Source organism: Phascolarctos cinereus, unplaced genomic scaffold (assembly GCF_003287225.1).
Source record: "Phascolarctos cinereus isolate Bilbo 61053 unplaced genomic scaffold, phaCin_HiC Scaffold_726;HRSCAF=1367, whole genome shotgun sequence".
Classification (NCBI taxonomy): Eukaryota; Metazoa; Chordata; class Mammalia; order Diprotodontia; family Phascolarctidae; genus Phascolarctos; species Phascolarctos cinereus.
This window is the reverse complement of record NW_027556098.1, coordinates 33,026,387-33,047,307: the sequence shown is the minus strand read 5'-3', so window position 1 is coordinate 33,047,307 and position 20,921 is coordinate 33,026,387. Positions and strand designations below refer to the sequence as shown.

The 20,921-nt window shown below is 34.5% G+C and overlaps 1 protein-coding gene across 8 annotated transcripts in view; it reads right to left on the bottom strand.

The window, feature by feature from the left end:
* Positions 1 to 401: 401 nt before the first annotated feature.
* The window catches only part of UBE3A (ubiquitin protein ligase E3A), a 105,866-nt gene continuing 85,346 nt past the window's right edge, over positions 402 to 20,921 (bottom strand). For 6 of the 8 annotated variants that reach the window (XM_078146320.1, XM_020992789.2, XM_078146318.1 and 3 more), the window contains 7 exons: positions 16,985 to 17,129; positions 11,557 to 11,762; positions 10,923 to 11,087; positions 8,284 to 8,439; positions 8,091 to 8,164; positions 2,908 to 3,051; positions 402 to 2,115 (listed from right to left, as the gene is read on the bottom strand). In XM_078146320.1, coding sequence (XP_078002446.1) covers positions 1,995 to 2,115; positions 2,908 to 3,051; positions 8,091 to 8,164; positions 8,284 to 8,439; positions 10,923 to 11,087; positions 11,557 to 11,762; positions 16,985 to 17,129 — 1,011 coding nt within the window. In that variant the 3' untranslated portion in view covers positions 402 to 1,994. Of the gene's footprint in view, positions 2,116 to 2,907; positions 3,052 to 8,090; positions 8,165 to 8,283; positions 8,440 to 9,129; positions 10,415 to 10,922; positions 11,088 to 11,556; positions 11,763 to 16,984; positions 17,130 to 20,921 lie in introns of those variants that run through there. The other 2 variants (XR_013482776.1, XM_020992790.2) reach the window with 2 other exon arrangements.

Genomic DNA, 20,921 nt, shown 5'->3' with positions numbered 1-20,921 from the left:
CCTAATGTTTTAAAATAGTACACCTAGTGCTTTAACTCTGCTGGATTCATAAATCAAAAACTTGTCTGAGAAACATATCATTAAAATGGCAAGATTTCAGTAGTGGAGTGATAACAGAATTTAAGAGAATAACTGAGCAGCTTCAAGTTGCTTCACCCGTTTATTATATAAAATGCCCATTGGCACTTGGGGTTTCCTTTGCTCTCACTTTTACTGCATAGAGAAAAAAAAAACAAATAAACCCAGAATGGATAGGTAAGTCCTTTAGAAAAATGTATAATCTTGAGTGTCCACTGTCATGTAGTATATACACCTTAACAATATTCTAAAACAAGTGAGCCCAAATTACACCAAATTTAACTTATCAAGTAAGGAAATCACTGTCTTATTTTTCCACTAGGTCATGGTGAAAAAGGTCACTGTTTTATTCGGCATCATAGTTAACATAACAGTTCTGTTTCTATACTAGAAAGAATTTATTAAAATAATCCTGAAAGACATCTTTCCCCCCCTCCAATGATTTCAAGACTTGTCCTTTTCCTGCCAATTTCACACAAATCATCAAGCTGATTTGACCTGTAGAAGTCAGTTAAAACAATTGTCAAGGCACAAGCTCAGCTCTGCACAACAGCTATAGCTTGTAGTATAAAGATTTACCAATTATGTCCCCTTAGTTAAAAATACACAATCCCTTTATTGTATATTGCAACAGGAGAAATTAACATTACAGACACAGAAGACTATGAAAGGGGAAAACTACTTCTGAATTGTCATTTAAATTGAAAACCTATTGTTTATTTTCTGTAATACATAAAGTAATTTTTAGCATTTACTTTTTAAAATAATATTGAATAGTTGGGGACATACAATAGAAACAGGCCTTAAGATCAATATTTTCATTCATTTCCAGGTTTGCTTATTGTTAGATTCAAAAAAACAAGGAACAGTAGCCATCTTTTTTGATTACATTGCAACACTGATCATGTGCCTTGATAAAGGAGCAACAGTTCATTAAATAGGATGTTGACATCATGTAGGGAAGACTTTGGATTGTCAATTTTAAAATCAATGTAATAGGCAATTAACAAAACTTAATTTTAAGTGCACTTCCACATGCTTTGTCTATAATATAACAAATTTCCTATCTTTCTTGCAATACACTTGGCTCACTACCATTTGGCTGAATATGCACTTTTCCCTAGTAAATGTTAAAAACAAAACAAAACAAAAAACAAAACAAAACAAAAACCACAACCTAAAATCTATACCCTTTCATACACTAACAAACAGGATTGGCTACTGAAATAGTATATTGCAAGACACGTGAAGACAACATACAGTGGCATGAATTTTGTTTTGTTTTTTAATTTGTTGTGCTGTAACTAAAGTAAAGTTCTCAGGGCTGCAGTTAAAACATTCCAAGTTCTCCCTTCCATCTTTATTGATTCTCAAGACTTTGCACAGAAAACTCTTTGGGGGCTAGAACAGCAGTAATTGCATCACACTGTTTCCAGGACTTCAAGTTTTAAAAGCAAACTGTTCAAAAAAGTACAGTTCCTGATTTGAGTAGATAGATACAGGGACAAAAAAATAGCACATACTTGAAGGTTACACGGGCTACAAATGATGGCAATATTTTCCTTGGGAAAGTACAGTTTTGTTGGTATTTTTTTTTAAATACTCAAAAAGGCTCAACTTCAAGCAGTAATAAACACAAGCAAAAGTGATTTAACCCTTAAAATAAATATTCAGGAAAACCTCTCTGTACATACAAGTGAAAGAATATGTAACACTTTCACGTGAAAAGAAAAAATAAAGAATTTGTTCATACAAGCAGCTGAAATCTGCTGTTCCAGCCCTAATGTCCCCATTAAAGAAGGGAGGCACCAACACGGGTGACTACTGTAGCTCACTATCTTATGGCCTTTTTTGTATAGGGACATCATCACCACCAATTTTTATCCCTTTTGTTATATTTATTAACTTTTTTTTTTTTACAGCATGCCAAATCCTTTGGCATATGTGATGGCCTTCAACAATCTTTCTTTAAGTTTTTCTTTGCTGGAGTATTCCGGAAGCAAAAGGACATTAAAGCAAGTGTGAGATGTAGGCAACCTAAATGAGAAGAAAAAGGAAAAAATGGAAAAGTATTAAGTCATGGGAAAATACAGTATACATACGTGTTATGATCTGTGAAAGATGTACATTCCATCAAGTTGGTTGGCCATTAATAATTCACACTAAATCAAAACACATAGCAATGAGTTTTTGCTTTTGAATTTAAATTACAAACTTGAGATCCTCTCTGGCCTAAAAATATGCAAGGTCCAATGAGCTTTCTCTGTTCAACTACCTGTAAATTATTCAATGCTATACATAATTTTAAAATCAACTTAAAATTAAACATACTAATCTATATCTGGAAAGAAATGCTACTTAGGGTCAATAATACACAAACGGGAGCATGGTAATTTCATTTCCCTGTTAGAAACTCAAGATGTAATGGCAAATGGCCAAACTCCTATGCTTGGGTTTAACTATTTCTGAAAGAATTATTACTTAACCAGTGACTTCAACAGAACCAAGCTGTGAATTAAAAAAAAAAAAGTGAATGAACCACAATAATTTGCTGAGATAAAAAAAGTTAATATTTTATTGAGCTGAAAGATGAACCAAATTTTTAATGAATAATAATAATAATGCTATACACTTATTATAAACCAGTACAAATTGCAACTTCAAAATACTTTTTTGAAAAATACTTAAATTGAACCAAAATCATAATTGGTTCAAACAAATCCTTGAATACCATTGTAAAATTGTTCAGAGTATTATGTTTATACTTGAAAAAGGTACATTTGGGGAACATGATAAAAGGTACTATTTATTCATGAATTCCATAATTACCTTTCTGTGTCTGGGCCATTTTTGGCTATAATCATCTTTAATTTTCCTAGTCCTCCCACAGGTGCTCTGTCTGTACCTGTTGTAAACTGCAAGAAGAGTCTTTTCTGCTCATCTGTAAACGAATGGACGATTTCCCAGAACTCTCTAAGTAGGGGAGAAAATGTAACAGTAAATTCTATTTAAAAACTGTCTCACTGGCTACAGGATTACATTTATGAGCTTAATATCATATGAATTTTGTATTAAAAATATATTGTATAAAAAACACTCTATCAAGCATGAATTACCTGCCAAGAGATATGGCAAGTCAACGAGCCATACTAGTTCAGAACAAATTCATCTGCAAAAAAGGTTGTAAGTAGTACTGCCTCATAAAACAATTACTGTATAACAGCAAATTTATGAGATGCTTTCTAGGCATAACCAAAACCATTCTGAGGGTATTTAAGGATGAGGCAGCAAGAAAGATGGTGAACAGATGAAAAATTGAAAAGATGTGTCAAAATTTTTGTAGCAAACTCTTTTCTTTAATAATGACAGTGTATGTACCACATTTATATTTGAACACCACAATCCTGGGTAATGGAGAAGAAAGCTGAAACAATATTAAAGAAAACAAAAATGGGATTATCAGTTCAACTAGATAGCAAAATCCAAAGCTGAGGATGACAATTTTGAAGGCACTGATAAATCAATTCTGAATAGGGAAGAAAAGTGAACAAAATTTCAGACCATCCTGTTACCAAATAAAAGGTGATAAAACATTAAAAACTACCTGAGCCATAGTTTCTACAAATTTTTTATAACAACATTCACATACATTGAGAATACCTCCAAAGGAGGAACAGGAAACGAAGAGGAAGACTTTCACAAAGTAAATCTTACAGTAGCACATACTGAAAGAAAAGTATAGAGAATGCATAATACTACTGTGCTTTGTTCACAGACTATATGTTTCAGAAGCATTTGCATTGGTATAGTGGCTATACTATAGCTAAATACCACCTTAAAGGCCTTTATACAACAAACTATCTCACATATCTATGTAAAATCATGAGATTCCTTGAAAGATATAACAGATACTTTTGTTCTAAAACCCTCATTTGATTATGTGTACAATGAGAGACACAACACAGGAAAATATATACTTGCCAAAGGAGCTAGCCACTACCATTAAATATGTTCAATACAGAGTCCAAATAAAATGAAGCATATTTTTAATAGGTGAAGCCCTCCAGATATTCCTATATGTGGTTGACAATGTGCTCATTGTATTAAGACCCATAATACTGAACAACTTTCTTTTTTTAATTTTTTTTTTTAAGTGAGGCAATTGGGTTTAAGTGACTTGCCCAGAGTCACACTGCTAGGAAGTGTTATGTGTCTGAGGCCGCATTTGAACTCAGGTCCTCCTGACTTGAGGGCCGGTGCTCTATCCACTGCGCCGCCTAGCTGCCCCAATGAACAACTTTCTAAATGAGACTGATAATCACTCAAAAGCATTCAGTTTAGGTATTCAAATGGAAAAAAATAACAAAAAAACACCCAAGATGGATAAAGACAGCCTATTGCTCAGACTATGCTATGTACTTAGATGAATAATCCACAGATGGATGCTCCATCAGTAAAATTTGAACAGTATAACACATAACTTGAACTGAAACTGCATATGGAAAACGAACCGGATCAAGAATTGAATAGGAGAATAATACTGGCTTCCTTTTGAAAAACTGCTGTGCTTAGAAAGACCCAAGCGTTCTCTTTGAAACAAAGGTCTACCTTGTTAACATCAATATTCTTCTGGTGAGGCTATAGAGCTATGACCCATAGAGTGCAAATATAAAGTGACTAAATATAATTATATGCCAAGTACTTAAACATTAAATAGGGTGGGAAGGAATTAGGAGTGTGTGTGTGTGTGTGTGTGTATAGAGGTCAGGAAGTTTCAGTAGAAGGAAATGCTTGAGCAAGTTCATTCCAGGCATAGAGCATGGCCAGTACAAAGACATGGAGATGGAAGGTCATGTGAAGCAAGACAGAAGTCCAGATAAGTTATGATCACTGAGCAGGGAGGGGAAGCAATGTATAATAAGATGGGAAAGATGGACGGGGCTGGGGGTGGGAAGAAGTGACAGGTGGTAAAGACCTTAAAAAAAAACCAAACTAAATAAGTTTATATTTTACCCTGTAGGAGTAACATGGAAAAATCTGTACTTAAAGAAAATTACTTGGGCAGCAGAGTGTAAGGTGGACTATAATGGTGAAACTTAAGGTAAGGAGAACAATAAGGAAGCTGCTGTAATGATGCAGGTGAGAGATAACAAGGTCTTGAACTAAGGTATAAAGTTATGTGAATAGAGAGAAAGGGAAATATGCAAGAGAAGTTGTGGAGGTGAAAACAGCAAAATTTGACAAATGACTTGATGTACTGGGTGAGAAAGAATGTAAATTTGGGAGTAATGCCAAGCTTATAAGACTAAAGGATGACAGTGCCTTGAAGAGAAAGGGGAAAGTTTGAAAGTGTGGGTGGAGGAGAAGATGAGGTCAGTTTTGTACATCCTGTGCTTGAGATGTCCCTCTTTTAAATATTTAACAGCCAACTCTTGAGGTGAGACTGAAGCTAAGAAGAGAGACTGGGGCTATATACAGATCTGTAAGTTGTCTCCATAGAGATGAAAGTTAAACACATAGAAGAGTATGAGGTGAAGGGAGTGGGAGAGACAGAGAGATGAGGGGAGTAGGGAGGGAAAGGAAAGAGGAAGTAGGGGGGAGGAAAGAGAAAAAAGGAAGAAGGGAAAAGAGAGGACAGAATCTTGGAGCATAACCATATTTAGGGTCAGAGACATGATGAACCACTGAAGGAAATGTATCGGTCAGAATGGCTGGATGCAAACTGGGATAGGACAATGTCAAGAAAAACTAGAAAGGAGCAATTATCAAAGAAGGGAGAATGGTCACCAGTGTGAAATGCAACACATAAAATGGGGAGAGAAGAAAGACAGAGAAAAGATCATCAGATTTAGAATTAAGAGATTATTGCTAATTTCACAGAGATCAGTTTGAGTTGAGTGATGAAGTCAGAAGTCAGACTGCAAAGGGTTGAAGAGTAAGAGGAGAGGAAGTGAAGGCAGTGAGTACAGACAGCTTTTTCAAGGAGTTTGACTGAGATTAGAAGGATGGTGGGATGGTGATAACATGACGAGATCGAGCGATGACTGAAGAACTGCCTGTATATTCTACTGACATCCACACAATATCAAGACATACAGAAGAAGGCCCTGTACCCTTTGTGGAGAACTGATGGGAGAACATGGAAAAGAACTGCCCAGGATGATAGAGCAGATGGGCTGCAATCTGTACCACTGTTGATATGAACATCAATGGTATCAAAAATCTAAGTATCAACATATCAACACAAGATGCAAACATTGCACGTTGCAAAAATACTCTTGAAAAAGTTTTGTGCATAAAATGTCCTCAAAACAAAGGTATGAAAATTGTAAAAACAACAGAATCCTCTTTATAAGGATGGTATTGGGTTGAGGAGAAAGCTTAACATAGTTCAGACTTGTGAAATTTGTGTTACAGTTATATTTGAAGGGTATCATTTGAATGATGACACACTTCAATCCCTGTAATAAAAGGCCAAGTTATAAGAGGAATATGACATATCAAAGTAACTTTTCATTATCCATGCAAGTAGAAGTAAGCACTGGTAATCTGACATTTCAGGGGAGAAAATCTCTTTTAGTTGGCTTTGGGATGTGTGGGTATGTATGCCTATCTTCTATGAAAATTCATACCATTTAAATACCAAATGATGGGCAGGATGGTGTAACAGAAAGCGCACTGATTTAGAGTTAAAAGACATGGGCTTAGATCCTAACTGCTCTTCACTGCCTGTGTGACCTAAGGCAAATCACTTCCCCTTTCTCCATCTCAGTTTCCTAATAAGGAGGCTGAACCCCAAGATCTTTATGGTCTCTCTAAACTGGTGATACATTGAATACTAGTTATGATGGCAGCAGAGTGGCCTACGCCCTAGCCCCCAAATCTGTTTTTCACCTGCTCCTATTGTTTGAACAGCTCCTAATGGGCAATGAGAACCCTCAGAATCATCCTCAACCCCCTATTCTGTTTTATACTTCTATTTAAAAAAGCAACTAATAAGGAGTGAGATCTCTTAAGTGGCAGCATCTGATGGAAGTAGGGCCTAGAGAGTGAATTCTGTTGGACAAATGAAATCTCAAAGGGATGATTTCTATTCTAGAGGAAGTACTTGAAACAGCAGACTATGAGAAGCTTGGCTACTTGAATAAAAGCAAAATCTAAACTGAGGAGTGAAAACAATATTAATTCATTTACTTATAAGAAAAGCAGACTCTTCTGTTAATGAGGAACAAAACAAAAATAACCCACTACCTCCAAACTTATGGAGTCTCTTGGAAACATGAAGACTTTTTAAGTTCCCAAATCCTTTCTGTTAAGAAGCTACTTTGTCCTTGAGATTCCCCTGGTGGGTGAAAAAGCAGAGACACTGCTTGGAAAATTTTCCTAGAGAGTAAGCAGGAATGGGGATCACGCTGAAAACTGTTGATAACTTTAGGACATCTAATCATGGTTTTATATCCATGCTAACAATGCTAATTTGGCACACAGGGAGCTAATGGTTTTTTACCTCATTACATTCCCTGAAATCTGTATTTTATACCTATCATTTCTAATATTATTGGACAGTAGGGATACAGAAATGCCCTAAGGCTATGGTCCTGGAAATCTGCCAAGTTGGAGGTCACAGATTTACCAGCTGATAACTGGCCTATTAGTTACCGTGGCCCTAAGTCAAGTTTTGCTATCTTTTCAGCATGGAAAAGAAGAATAGAGTTAATGTCACAGTTTTCTCCATTCTCAGCTGGCAATGTCACTAAAAATATTAGAAAATGTATGCTCCAAACATATACTAAAATAGCTGGCCTGCACATGATGTATTTAATTTATTTATGCAATAAATCAAAGCCCTGACTTTTAAATGAGTGGGTTTTTTTAAACAAATTTCCATGACTTTAACTTTAAAGGTTAGGTCTTTTACTATTAAAGAATACATAAAGGGACCTAAAACATGAAATACCCTCCAGCCCCCATTAAATGGACAAAATGGTGCCATTCTAGACAGAGCATCTTACCTAATAATAAGAGAGTCCCTGGTATAGCCACCATCATATTCTGTGGTTTCTTCTAATGCTTGGAAGTCTAGATTCTGAAAACAAAAGAGTATCTCTTAACATCTTCTAGACTAGCTTCTTTGGAATGAATCAGTGAATAAATGAGTTTTACGTTTAAAAAAACAAAAAACAAAACCATGTGCCTGCTTCTTACCCGGCTTCCACAGATAAGCAATTCAATTTCCTCTGGTCTGAATAAGTACTTCAAGGGAGACTCATTGGTCACCATGTGAAAACCTCTCCGAAAGGCCTTGAACTGCTTTTCTACTGATTTATTGAGAATATAGTCAGCATAGAGACCGACAAATTCCTGAAGGAAAACATTAATCAAAGGAATTTATTGTGGCAGTGAAAACAAAAGGTAAACATTTGGGTAGTATATTTTTTTCCCCAAAGGAAATCAAGTTCAAGAATAGTTTTAAAATTCAATACAACATTCACAGATATAAAAAAAGCATATTTTGTAACTCAGATGTTTCTGGCATATCTCTATATGAGATGGGAGAAATGCTATAGATAGACCTCATTAACCTCACAGAAACCATACTTCACAGAAATTCAATATACAGAAATTAAAACAATGCACGAATCTAGAAGCTAACTCAATTTAAAACACTTGAAGTCTTGGTTTACAAAATGTTGAAGTCTCCCCAGCTTTGTATTTCTGTCAATGTGCTAAGTCACCATCTTTTATGTATGTTTCTCCCTACCTTTTCTTCAAATAAGAGTATTTACTTTAAAAAGTTAGTGGCTTCCACAAAATGGTATTCAGAGGGTCTAAGCAAACAGAAAATTACATGCTATTTTCCTATAAAATACTTAAGCTAGGTGATTTTTTTTCCAGTCCTCTTATGTTCACAGGATCATATGTATCTGGAAGTGGAAGAGACCTCTTAGGCCATCTAGTCTAACCCTTTAACTTTATACCTGAAGAAACTGAGGCACAGGGAAGTTAAGTGACTTGCCCAAGGTCATACAGGTCGCAGAGACAGGATCTGAACCCAGGTCTTCTGATTCCAGAGCCAGTGCTCTTTCCACCATACCATATTGTCTCCTTGACATTATTTCTTCTATAAGGCCCACAGGATAGGGTACTAAAACATAAAATTAACACTATGGATTTTATGCCACATTTATATTATATTATATTTTGGATGCTGGTATTTTGTTACAAATTTATTTTCTTTCTGTGTTACTGAAGGAAGGCTGAACTGTAGTTTTATTCTGTTTTTGCCCTTTTTAGCCCCAATGGAACACCTTTCTTTCGATGGAAATCTGATTTACAGAAGACTCTACATAAACACAATTACTCTATGAAGAGATATGCACGAAGACAAACTACACAGGTATCATTTTGTAGATACAGTGAACAAAGCTTCACAACACCTCTCCTATCAAATTCTTTCTCTCCACTCATTCTCACTGGGAACATGACAACAGCTTCTAATGGTCTCTGTGCGTGCCTCAAAGTCTCACCACTCTAGTCCACCCTACCCACTGTAAATTCCAGAGACTCCTTGTTACCTCCAGGATAAAATATAAACTCCAATTTAGCTTTTAAAGCCCTTTCCCCACTGGCTTCTTTCCTACTTATCTTTGGTCTCCCTATACATTATTCTGCCTTCCTGCACCTGTACTCCATACAAACTGACTGTCTCTCTGTTCCTTTCACTAGATTCTCCTTCTCTACGTCTTTGCACTGTTCACCCCCATACCTAAAATAACTCGCACTTCAATTCTGTCTCATAGGCCAAGCACCACATGCTACCAGAAACCTTTCATGATCTCTCCAACTCTAATGCCTTCCTTTCCAAAATTCCTTGTATTTAATTACATGGTATATATTAGTAATTAGACTTGCCATTTCATTTATTACCCCTTGGGAGGAAGTATTCTTTGATTCTTTGTATTTGCATCTCTAGGGTCTAGCACAGTGGCCCATACATAGTACAAACTTAATACTTGCTGATTGGTTGATTAAAAACACCTATAAATTAAGTCAGCTGTGTGAAAACAAACAAAAAAGCATTACAAAAATCTTGATGATCATGTAAGACAGCATTGCCTGAGTTTGCAAATGCATGACAAAAATATCTTAATTCACATTCCTTTCCAAAAAAAAAGAAAACATGACCTGAGTTCTGGATAAAATTGTAATGTCTTCAAAGTTTGTCTTCTGAGCACAGCTTCCTTTATTTATATCCTTCCAAATCCCTCTGGTGGTCATCAGTCTGTCAAATCTCTCTTGATCATTTTATCTTCACCTTAACCTCTACCTGAATCACCTGCAAAGTGAGTATAAACTGCTGGTAGCTATCCTGTCACAGGCTTCTAAGAAAAGGTTAGCTATGTGGTGCCAAGTACAATATTTTCAAAGTTTCACCACTTGAACTAATAAATATCTCATCATAACACATATTTACACACACACATACACACACACACACACATACACGTACATATACAGTCACACATGTTTATGAAATATAAAGATACATAAAGTTCTGAAGTGTTTCTATAAATACACTAACAGTAGCTCACTGTTCATAAAGAAACAGACCTGTGCTTATTATAAAACCCATAGTTCTTTGAAAGATGGTATTACAAATTGCCCTGCATTACTCAAAAAAATTAGAAAATGTGGACTTTAAGACTTAAATGAAATTGGTTATTTGATCACTTAACTTTTAGATGTAGTGTTTAGATATTGATCTGAAAATACCCAGAATACATGACAGACATTTTGCAATGCACAGAAATGAAGAGCAATGAAGAACTCAAGGCATGGGTTACCTTCCTGTTTTCATTTGTAATGGGGATCTTGTCACCATTTTCCTTTAGATCATACATCATTGGGTTACCAAAGAGATCTGTCTGAGATATTTGGAAAGTAATCATCATGTCATCTTCCACACTTCCCTCATACTCCAGCAAATCTTTTAAACTCTGATAAAGAACCTAAACATTTAAGAAGAAGAAGAAAATAACAACAACTGACAAGTGAGCCTGCTGGTGAATTTGAAATCATAACAAATAGTTAACTATTTCTTTTGAAAACAAGCATGCCACATCATAATAGGCAGAGCCCAGTAAAGTAGCCCACATTTGAAAGAAAGTAAAGGCCAGTATTCCACACCTACTCTTAAATACTACCACCATTGTAGTTAATATTTAAGTAAGTAGCCAGTACTTTAGAAATGTTAAACATGAATTTTTTTATTAATTTATTTTGAGTTATCAACAATCACTTCCATAAGCTTTTGAGTTTTAAATTTTCCCCCCTCCCTCCTAAAGATGGCACACAATCTACACATGTATATTCCTATTAAACATTTTCACATTAGTCAAAACATGAATATTTTTAATATAAACTGAATTCTCACATTTATATCAAGTGTAAGGGAGAAAGTAAAAAACAAACACTTACTGGGTGAGAGTCTGCCAGATCACGGAAAGTTCCTTTTTTCCCCATTAGTTTCCTGTAGACAACCATGGGAAAATGCACATCCAGTATACAGTTATTGTAAATAGCCAGACCCAGTACTATGCCAATCAGGGTAAACTGACCCTCAGTTTCAAAAGAGGATGGATTAAACCAAAACAGTTTTGTAGATTCATCATATGTGAACATACCTATAAGAAATGATTTTAAAATATATTACTTATTTTCTTTAAGTAAAGATTTATGACTGGAAAAAAAAATAAAACAAGTGTAAAATTTAATTATATACAAATATCAAACTAATTTGTACAAAAGTAGGAAAATTCATGTTTACATATGAAAAAAATCAGCATTTAAAAAAACAAAAGGGCAAATTTTAGAATATGCTGCAAGCATATAATTTAAAAAGTGGTAGCATATGATTTCAGGAAGCTAATGAAACATGCAAGAATAAAGAATTCCAGTGGATCTTGGTATGATAGTAGGGGGATGTTCCTTAAATTTGCCTTTTATAATATTCCACTTAAAAAGAGGAAAAAAGGTGTCATTTTCATCTTTTAAAGCTCCTAGGTCTATTTCTGCTGCAGTGAGTGACCAAACATGAAAAACAGCGCATTTCCGGAAAAAGAAAAAAATGTAAAATGTTTTGTATGTTTTTTTAATCTCACTAAATAGTTCTAACAGAAATTTTTAGTTAATGTTGTTTTAAATCTCATAACTACAAAGCAGAATTTGGGAGTTTTTGTCTTGTAATATAAATACAGGCAAATGTATTTAAATTTAAGCTCATAAATGTATTCCAGTTTACAGGGCAGCTAGGCAGAGGAGAGGATGGTGCACTGTACCTGTAGTCAGGAAGATATGAATTCAAATCCAACCTCAGATAGTATTAACTGTGTGGCCCTAGGCAATATATAACAATATATACCTCCAAGGGTTGTTGTGCTGAGCAAATGAGATAATAATTACCATTGTCATTATTATTATTTTAATTAAATTTAGATAGTTGATTGATGTAGTTACATTATCCTTAACATAAGTATATTATACAAAACGATAATAAATCTGTAAGAGGAGCAAATCTGAATCTATATTTACAGCCTACATTTTTTAGCTTCACATAATCTCTTTTCTTTCCTCTTAACTCATGTAGAACTTTTGTGTCCTTCTTACAAACTAGCCATTTTCTACTTTATATTACATTTATTTGCATACATATTGCCACCTATTATAAGATCCTTGGGTGGCAAGGATCCCTTTCTGTTCATTTTGGAATTTCTGACACAGCCTGTTCACATGCCATATTCTCAACATATTTTGACAAGATGATTGAATTTCCATTCTAAGTTGTTCATCGTGTGTCCTACACATATATTATTATTCTGAACTTCAAAAATAATTTTAGAACAACAGAATTTTAGAACAATTCATAGAGATCACAAGTCTTTGGTTTTCAAATCTTACTATTACACTGAAGACCACTCATACTTTCCTTATAATTTTAGAACAATTCATAGAGATCACAAGTCTTTGGTTTTCAAATCTTACTATTACACTGAAGACCACTCATACTTTCCTTATAATACCTAAACATTATTTAATGATATTGGAATTGCATTTGAAAGGTTTTCAACTCACTAAAATGATTTAAAAAAATTTTTTGCTAATATGAAAGAGAACGGAATATAATAGTTTTGAGTTTTTTGAAGCTATAAATATTATATTCTGTTCTCTTTCATATTAGCAAAAATTTTTAAAAATCATTTAACACAAATTATATTTTTATATCACTTATCATTAATTTATTACATGAAGAGACATAATAGAATGTGTACTGGTATTTTTCTGTATAATAATCTACTAATGGCTATAAGAATTAAGAATCACTTTAGTCATGAAAATTCACATAAGACTTCAACTCTCTGATATCTGTTATAAATAACAGTGGATGTTAAGCAGTTTTGAGATCAGTCACTTGTATATCATGTTAGATTTTTAAAAGACTACCAAAGCCAAATTTATATTCTTTCTGTAAATTACATAAAAGACAATTTTACATTGAGGCGGTGGGAGAGAGAGAAGGAAACTTAAAATATAAAATGATAAACCAATTGTCAAAATTAGAAAACATTTATAAGCTGCTTTAAAACATTGATATGCTAATTTTAAAATGAATATATTTTGCCCCATTTCTTACTAAATTAAATTAATCTGCATTTCAGAAGAAATAATTTTTAAGTGAACAGTAAAATATATCACTAAAATAAAAATCATACTTTAGCCAGAGGAAATAAGAGGGAAAAAAAGCCACTTGCCTTGACAAATCTGTTATACCATCATTTACTTTCTGATGGATTTTGTTAAATAACTTCGTTGGTTAGAGAGAGCAGATTCAGTCAATAAACTGAATCAGAAGCAAGGCTGAGGAAAGAACTCAATTCTAGAACCAGATTTCAAACAAAGCATTGCTTCTAGCCTTAAAGACGATGGTGATCTGTGCAAATCCACTACTGCTGGAAAAACAACTCTAAACAGCTGGTCTGACTGATATAGTTGGCTAGCAGCGTGATCTTTGTACATGGAAAGAGAGGAAGCTTTCAAATCCTTGGCATAATTTGTTTGGTATTTTAGGAATATCCTGGAATTTAATTAATGAGATCTGCTTCTACAATAACATTTTCATGGCACTTAATATGGCATTTCAAAAGTCAAATTAAAAAAATTTATGTTGGCACTTAAATGTAAATGCAAACTTGTACCATGATACAGACAATTTTAAAAGTACCTACTTCAATAGAGTGTCACTATTCAACAACCGGCTACTAACTTAATAGGATCTTTCAAAATTATTATCAGTAAACCAACATGACTGCAACCAAAATAATAGGAAATCTTATATTCAAAGGGTAAAAACACTTCAAATTGCTGTGGTTGTATCTTTTCCAAGTGACCATACAAAACAAAATGCTGTTGCCTCAAAGACAAGGAAGAGCATTTTTTAAACATGCATGATTTAAGCTGACGTTCCTATGGCTAAATATCAGAAACCAAGCTGACTGAGTTCATTGCAGAATCATATTATCTGATGTTAACTGGATCCTCACTTCACGGGTTATCCTTTATTCACCACCTCTTAACGATTCTCTATCAATTCCCCACAGTGACTATTTCCAGACAATCTCTTGTCTCACACACTCAGTCCCACTCCCTCTCTCCCCCGCCATCTTTGATCACACAGAGAAGTCTGAAGCACCCTTAGTATTTCTGTCTTTCCCAATTCCTTCAAGAGGTGTAGAAGAAATGGCCCTCCCCTTTGCTTAGTTAATCCTTTCAAGTATGCCTGGGATACCATCCCCTTCTCTCTACTCGGGGATCCTGTTCCATTGATCATTCTGTCTCTCTCACTGATCTTCAATCACTCCCTCCAGTAGTATCTCCCTGACATCAAGGAACATGCTCATGTCTCATGTAGCCTTTAAAAACAAAACCTTCCCTTTGATCCTGTTATCCTCAAACTATAGTCCCATCTTTCTCCTTTCTTCATTGTCTAACTTCTGCAAAAAATAATCAATATTTACTGACTATTTATTTACTCACCACCCCTTCATTTCTCAAAGACTCATCAAGCTGGTTACCATTCTACAACTATATTGAAAATACTCTGATAGTAGGGTTACCAAAAATTCCAATGGCCCAATCCAATGGCCTTTTCTTGGTTCCTCAACCTTGCTATAGTACTGAACATTGTTGGTTAACCGTCTTGGCACTCACAGGATTGGGAGGGACCTTCTAATATACTCCATATTTGAACAAGAATCCTCTTTATGACACAGCCATACAGTGGTCAATCAGCCTTTGCTTAAAGAATCCTCCAAAGAAGAATCAATAACTTTCTAAGGTTTTCACTTTTGGAGTCCTAATAGCTAAGTTTTCCTTTCTATAAACCTTAAACCCACCCTTCTGCATTTCTAATCACCGCTCCTACTTTTATTTGTGTAATATGTCTTATCTTCATATTAGATTTTGAACTCCTTGAGGGATTCAGAAGCTATGACGCATTTCATCTTTAAATCCCGGCTACATAGCACAATGTCTTGTCCATCATACTGATGCAGTGGTAAAAACAACTGTTTTAGAATCAGAAAACCTGGGCTCAAATTCCAGGTCTGATATTTTAATGTTGTATTTGACCTCGGGTAAGTTGCTTTTCTTCTAAGCCTCAATATCCTTATCTATAAAATGAGCATAATACTTTTACACTATGGACATCACAGGATTGTGAAATTACCTTGTAAACTTAGAAGTGCAATAAAACTATGAAATTTCTGTAAGTTGTTTAATATATGTTTTTCTTTTTTTAATTTTTAATTTTTAGGCAATTGGGGTTAAGTGACTTGCCCAGGGTCACACAGCAAGTAACAGTCAAGCGTTTGGTCTGAGGCCACATTTGAACTCAAGTCCTCCTGACTTCAGGGCTGGTGCTGTATGCACTGTGCCACCTAGCTGCCCCAACATATGTTTTTCTAATTGAATCTTTAATGTTTTTCTTTCCCCCATAAACTCAAAATCTGACTTCTTTTGCAACTAAGCGGTTCAAATCATTAAATCAAACCACATCAAATTAAAATTTAGTATGGAGTAATAAACAAGAAAAATTCTTTAGTTTCTCTTAAGATACAATGTGGCATATACAGTATCCCAAAAGGCTCAGTGCAATTTTAAGCCATTAAAGCAGAATTAAAAGTCATTTTAAAGCTATTCAACCCCAAAATTTCACTAAAACTTGGGACACACTATACTAACCCTCAAAATTAATAGAGATAACCTACTTTATTTTGTATTACACATACTCAGAAATACAAGGACTTTCTTATACTTTTTATACTATTCACCAATTTAGCATATGCTAACTTAGTAATTATTAAAGAACCCTGTATTAAGCAAAGCAACACATCATGAACTACCCGGAAGTTTTTTTTTCCTTTTTCTTGTTTTATTCATTTGGTAGAATTTAGATTTCAACTCAGAAGGCTAGTAATATTCTCTATCTTTTACTATAAGAAGAAAGGAGCTGGAAGAAAAGATGAAACTCAACTTCATCTGATGTGGATGGTTCCTAAGGAGTTTTAAAAATAATTTATGTAAATGATGCCATTCCAATATTAACAGGTCACCTAATCACTTCAATAAGGATTTAAATATTTTACACCAGTTCCTAGCTTACAACTAACTGATAAAATGTATAAAATATAACAAAGTCTTACTCCATTTTTCTGAATCAGGAACAAATTATAGGTATGCTGACCCTCAAGCTAAGTCAAATAATCAATTCTAAAGGATGGGTACATAATTGGGAGAAACCTAGCACACAAATAACGATCTAAGAGAATGAACACATTACCAAAATACATACCAATATCTGGGTTGAAGATTTCCTCCACAACTAGTTGAAAAAATTCTTTGGAAACACCTCCTTCATCAACTCCTTGTTCTCCTTCAAATTCCACATATAACTGCTTCTTCAAGTCTGCAGGATTCTCCATGGCAATCATTTCTAGCTAGTGGTAGAAAAACATAAATATATATCAAAATTTTAACTGGAAGTATTAGGATGGAAATCAAGCAAAACCAAAGTGGAAACAATGAGGGGAAAATATGAGTTGTGAGATAAAAGAAGATACAAAGAAGGCAAATTTATAATGAACTTGCTAGATGTTGATAACGTACTTCAAAAAGAAATCTGGTAATTAAGGTACTTAGGATCTAAGTAATTTTTTGCAACATAAATGCAATCTACTTTGATGGCTTGCTTCTGCCTTCCAGAAGAAGGAAAGAAATAACTAAGTGGGAAAATAATCCCAAACTGGGTCTGAGTTAACACAATGATCACTACTTTATCATTAAGCTAACATGTAACAGAAAATCAGACTTAGATGCTGTTAATTCTAAGTCATGGGTAGGATATTAGAGAAAGAAGAAAGGAAGACAGCAGAAAAGTGAATGTTCAAATTATGTATAATACTAGTACATGCAATGGAGTACAAACATATTTCCAAATTGAATCTGATAGTATTATATATTTTTACAGACTAGAGAGTAAATCTTTACAGACTAGAGAACAAGTTAATTCCTACTAAGATTAGTATGTTTGCTACACAGGGGCAGTTTATAAACTTAACTCACATTAATCTTTCACTTCTTCAATTCCTTTATAACAAGTGAAACCAGTGAAACCCATTCCCTTCTTTTAAATTTATTCATAGAAATCAGTTCATTGTACACTTGAGTCACCTGGTACTAAGCATTTGAAGTGATTCAATGGATAGTTGGGTGGGCTTGGAGTCAGTAAGGTCTAAGATCAAATCATGCCTCGGACTCTCATTAACTGGATGATTTGGGGCAAGCCATAACCCTCAGTCTCAGTTTTCTCATCTATAAAAATTTGGAGGTTGGACTCAATGACCTCTAAGGTATCTTATAGCTTTAAATTTATGATCTTATAATTAATTCTCTTATCTAGCACTCCTGCACAACCAGAGTATGAGAAAAAACCAATGCTCACAAGGATGATCCTTGTAAACTGTGAGATACTGAAGTATTCTCTGAATCGTAGAAATTGTGTAGGTATCGTAGAAGTTGTGTTCATAACAGTTTTAATAGGCCTATCATATAAATGATTAATTAAAACTGGTAAACTATGTACTTCTTTATTAGGCATATAGCAATACCTTTTATTATAAAATATTCATGAATTTACGAGTCTTAAGTCCATTAAAATTGGTTTTACTCAAGAAATGAAAGACAAAGTGGAGTTAGTTTGTCTTATTTCTTATCTAAGCTGGTGGCACCCTATATTGCTCAATGCTTTCAAGCTCTAGTTACCAATATTTCAGCATCAGAGATGATTTCCAGACACATACTAGTAAGCACTGAGTAAAGAGTCCATTATCACCGACTATACTTTACAAGTTACATGCAGCAAAGAACTGCTTTTATCCTTCACATGGCTGAGAACTTAATGAAGATAATAGTGCACCTTGTCTCTGCATTTTGCATTTCAGGTTATTATGCAACACGAATTTACCATTTCCTTCTGGTTTACATATTCTGATTCTTCTTATAAAGTTGCATGTGATTTATATCATGACAACTTTATTTCTATGAAAAAACTAATAAATTTTATAACAAAATGCATAGTAACATAATAATATAGGTTTCCTTAATCAAAAGGACTCTGAGAACATACTATTCTAAAATGAACATTTTGGAAAGTCTGATGCATTAAATACAACAGATGAAGTTGTTTTGACTCTAACCTAAACAAAGGATTCTGAGATGTGTAAGCTCCTTTCTCTATCCTCTTATTCTATTTACTTCTCTCTTACATACATACATATTGTATATGTATACATTTCCTCCAATTAGGAGAAATTCTAAATGAAGAGTAAAGGTAAACCACACTATGTGACATATTTAAAAGCTGTCTAAAATAAAATGTAAAATTGTAACTACAAAATAGCATACTTTTCAGAGGATTAATGCAGCCTTCAATTTAGTTTTTATATATTATGATTTTGCATGTAGGTAAAATATTTTTGAATCTTTAAAATTTTAATTGCCTAGGAAGTCCTAAAGAGATCACATTTTTCTTTAAAAAACAAATACGTAAGGAAACAAACTGTAAAGACCCATATCACTTGTGTGTTGGGTGATAATCCAAATCTTAGATGACAACTGTCATAAAAACATCAGACTTATAGGTGGAAAAACAAACAAACAAAAAAACCGCCACGACAACCCAGAAATCTTTAAGCGCTTTGGACTATATAATAATGATGATAGCTATACAATTGTGGTTATTAAGCTTTAAAGTTCACAACGTAATATAACGTTTTGCTGTGAGGACTCCCTGGCACACAATGGGAGAGATGGGAGACTTGGTGGGGATGATGGGCATAAGCGTGTAATTACACGTGTAAATCATACACAATTGCAGGGAGATGTGGGCATGCATATGATTTCAAGGTATGGTCCACATAATTCCCAACATACTCTTTGAAACACACTGATACACTATTTATGCTTATCTGTCTATAACAGACAATTTCCATAGTCTTTGGGAAAGCATGGATACTTACATAGTTCTATGACTAGATAAAATGGGATTTCTCAGGTCTTAATCTGAAACTATTTTCACACAGAAATACAAAGTATCTTTAAAGCTATGCAGCTCTTCTAATCATATTAAAATCAACCTGTTAGCTAACAAGAAAAAGGTTTCTAATGAAGGGGCTGAAGCAATTAGACAGAAGGTGGTTCTGAGGTTGTCTATGAATTTATTTCTGTTTTTCATTAGAATGGATCGAATCAATTTTACTGTAATACGAAAATGAAAGGATACTATGAGAAGTGCTGTCCTAGTTGTTTTGCTATTCCAGTTTTATGAAATCCTAGGAATATATGACAAACCATTCAATATTCCTGACTGAATCCGAACCACACGATACATAAGTAAAGGGGAGGAGCAGCAACCAAGAAGAATGTATGTACTACATGGCAGAAAGGACAGTGTGCTGGAGTAAAACGGATCTGGGTTTAACTTCCATTCCTGACATTTAGGGGATAAGCAATTTTTGCTAAAGTCTCTTCTGAGACAAACTTGTCCAAGACTCAGTTTCCTCAACTATAAAATGCGGATAATAATACCTGCAGTTCCTATCTCAAAAGGAATATAAACTGCTTTGCAAATTTTAAAGCACTATATAAATGCCAGTAGTTATCATCTAAAGCAATTTAATATACACAATTTACAAAACATGTACTGCTACAATTCACACATATGCAGATAAAGCTCCACGGTTAACCTATAATATAGAGCTCAGCTTGCCACATCTTTTCGGGGAAGGATCTCTAAACAGAGGTGGCAAAGGGGGAGTGGGATGGTGAGAGAGAGAGAAGAAAACATGTGTTGCAGCAGAAGGAAATGATTCTCAGGGGATTAGGGCTACTGTGGCAGCTTTTCTCTAAAAGCTGACAGCCGAGCACTACCTTACCATCTCAACCTTATTTAGTTTATAATTATGGAAAGTCTTCCCTATCCAATTTCCTATCATATATGTTCCTGCCTTCACATATCTACTCAGTTTCACCACCACAAAAACACTGGGCTCTGCTAAACCAAGTCACACACTATGATTTCTCTGTAGTCTAATGTTCATCTATGGCTATGCCACCTACTCCTACTTATGACTGAATTCCAAAAGACAACACAGTGTTTTCTATTACATGCTCTGGTGTCTACAGTGCACTACACATAGTTCCAATACATTTTTTAAAGTGAAAGAACCATT